The 2850-nt window shown below is 52.7% G+C and overlaps 1 protein-coding gene across 1 annotated transcript in view; it reads right to left on the bottom strand.

Moving 5' to 3' along the window:
- The window catches only part of Hhip (hedgehog interacting protein), a 93449-nt gene extending 90633 nt beyond the window's left edge, over nucleotides 1–2816 (bottom strand). The window contains exon 1 of the mRNA XM_008848050.2: nucleotides 2333–2816. Within this exon, the coding sequence (XP_008846272.1) occupies nucleotides 2333–2602 (270 nt within the window). The 5' untranslated portion in view covers nucleotides 2603–2816. The remainder of the gene's footprint in view (nucleotides 1–2332) is intronic.
- Between the last annotated feature and the right edge of the window lie 34 nt (nucleotides 2817–2850).

Raw genomic sequence — 2850 nt, 5'->3', positions numbered from 1 at the left:
TGTTCATATTATGATATAAGACCCTAACATATACAATAATCTGGGAAGGCTTATAGGGAAAAAAGGAAACACAGGTGTTTATTATAAAATAACATGTTTTCAAACGATTAAAACTTGAGAACTAACAGAGATCAAGAACCCATGGGTAGCCAAATCAAGTCTCTGCCTTGAACGATTTGAGTATTGCTGGTTTATAAGCCACTTGCAATGGAAACAGCACGGTTGCTGTACCCAACTGGGCTCACACACATTTTCCAAAAGAGCAGAGGTTTGTTGGACATTGGAAGAGCACAGAAGGGAGGGGAACAGGCTGATTTCTTCCTAAAAATGATTTCTTAAAAGAAAACCTTTTTAAATGTAGCTTCTTTAAAGGGTTATAAACTCCCTCAGTCTACCCACCCCCTGCTTCTTCTCCCCACTATATTTAGTTAAGAACAAAGTTTTCATTCCCCATGTTTCTGGAAGGGGTCAGTATTGCAAGGATCTCTGGCTCACTGGTATACTGCACACATATACTACATACAGGGACACCCCATAGCCAGTGAATATTTCTAACCTTTCTCTGAGCTTCTCCTTTTGGGGGGACTTCTAGTGAAACCTTTAAGATGCTCTGAGCATAGCTGTTTTTGTAGCCTCATTCAGTACAAGGCTGGAGCTTAATGACATTGTTTTGAATAAAATGCTGGAGTATATGTCACCCCATCCCAGACTACTGCTGCATATGGTAAGAATAAAGAGTGAGTTGCAGCTGAAAACCCCAAGCGAGACAGCTCTCACTCATCTGGGAATAGGGCGAGTGGGACAAACGCTCCCTCAAAAGGCACGAACATTTGGGCAGAGCTGGGGACTGAAAGAGAATGATGTTCTCTAGTTTCACCCATTAGTGAACCAACTAACAAACACAATGGTGTTGTTGTTATTTTGCTATAAGCAACAGGACGCTGTGTGTGGGCAGCAGTTTAGTGGGGAGGAGGATAAGTCGACCCCTTTTTGTCCTATTGATTTTTTCCTATTTGCATGACTTGAGCAAATTAAATGATGCAATATGGCTTTTTGTTACAAAACAAAGTGAGAGGTACCACCCAGACACATATGTTGATTCGCAGGAGCTGTTTACATGAGAATAGGGTGAAATCTACCGTGAACTGAGCATAAAAATTAGATTCAGCCTGGGTACTTTTTTTTTTTTTAATGCCTGGGCCAGCAAGAATGAAGCACAAGTTTTCCAAGTCTCTCAGACCTTGACAACTGCAGGCTTGTAACAGAGGAATTCCTAATTAAACCTAAAACGGGGAAAGGGAGGGCCAGCAAAGACACCTGATTGTTTATTCCCCGTGCAGTGATTGTTAATGACGCGGTCCAGCAGGCTGTCCGCGGACTACAGGAGACAGCATACATCACTGCATCTAAGCACGTCTTTACACTCTGCAGAGCACTTTTCCCACTTGGCTAAATTGATCAACGCACGGGAAACGCATACGTCATCACTCTTCAAAAACGAGTTCCTAGACAAGACCCTCCGAAGACAACTCACTACCAGTGAAACCCCAAATTTACAGCGTTACAACATGACAGAGAAACGACTCCGTTCGATGTGATACGGTGCAACGCTCCAGCAAAGTCTCTTGCCTGCGCCCCGAGTTCTCACGGTGGGTACCAGGAGCTCGCTTAAAAACGAGTTCCTAGACAAGACCCTCCGAAGACAACTCACTACCAGTGAAAACCCAAATTTACAGCGTTACAACATGACAGAAACGACTCCGTTTGATGTGATACGGTGCAACGCTCCAGCAGTCTCTTGTCTGCGCCCCGAGTTCTCACGGTGGGTACCAGGAGCTCGCTTCCCCCCCGGTTTAGCTGCTGTAAAGCAAGGCAGCTCTGACCCGGCTGGGGATCCCAACCCAGCCCTGCGTCCACGTCCTTCACGGGGTCCTCCCTAGAGCCGAGCACTCGGGGAGAACCGCACAAGTCTTTCTCACCCTGGAAAAATAAACCGGAAACCACAGCCACCTTAATTCACAGTTCCACGGCGGCCGGTGTCCGATTTGATCCAAAATACACTGTTAATCGCTATTCTTACAAAACGTTTACCCAGTCCGGGACGCGGGGACCACAGAAGCGTCCTTTTTGGAGACGGGCAAGTGTGCCGAGCATCTCCGCTCGGACTCCGGGGGCGGGAGGGGAACGCGCAACCCAATCGCCTTCGCTCTTGAGGAAAGTTACTGCCGGAACAAGTTTGGCCCCTCCTGACAACGACCGGATCGCGGCAGGCGCGGGGAAGCCCACCCAGCCGGCGCGCCAAGTTCGCACGGGGAGGCCGGCGAGCACCCACCTTGTTCTCCAGGAGCCGCAGTCCGGGGCTGTCGCTCTGCAGGCAGCAGGACACCCGCGGGTAGAAGCCGCCGCACGGGACCTCGCCTCCGCCCAGCAGCTCGGGCTGGGGCATCATCCGCCTGTCCCTCCTCTTCAGGCGCTTCGGGGGGCTCCCGTTCAGGCACCTTCTCCTCCTCGCTCCGCTCCCTTCCCCGAACTTCGCGTCGCCCTCGAAGAAGCCCAGGGCCACGGCCAGCAGCAGCAGCTTGAAGGAGAGCATCTTCAGCATCGTCCGCCCGAGAGCGCGCCCGGACGCCGAACGGGGGGTCGGGGGAGGCCGCTGCCCCGGGGGCCGCAGATGCCGGAGGGGCTGCCGGGCGGCGGGACGCTCCGCAGGCGGAGGGGGTGGCCGGGGCGGAGGGGCTGGGCCGAGCCTCAGGGCAGCTCGGGCGGCCGGCGGAGCGCGGATGACACTTGGCGGCTGCGCCGGCCGGCGTCGCGTCGGTGGGGGTCGGGGCTTTCCGCGGCGGGCGGCGG

This window comes from Nannospalax galili, unplaced genomic scaffold (genome assembly GCF_000622305.1).
Source record: "Nannospalax galili isolate Female #2095 unplaced genomic scaffold, S.galili_v1.0 scaffold423, whole genome shotgun sequence".
Taxonomy (NCBI): domain Eukaryota; kingdom Metazoa; phylum Chordata; class Mammalia; order Rodentia; family Spalacidae; genus Nannospalax; species Nannospalax galili.
The sequence above is the reverse complement of the archived record's forward strand: the minus strand, read 5'-3'. Positions and strand labels throughout refer to the sequence as shown.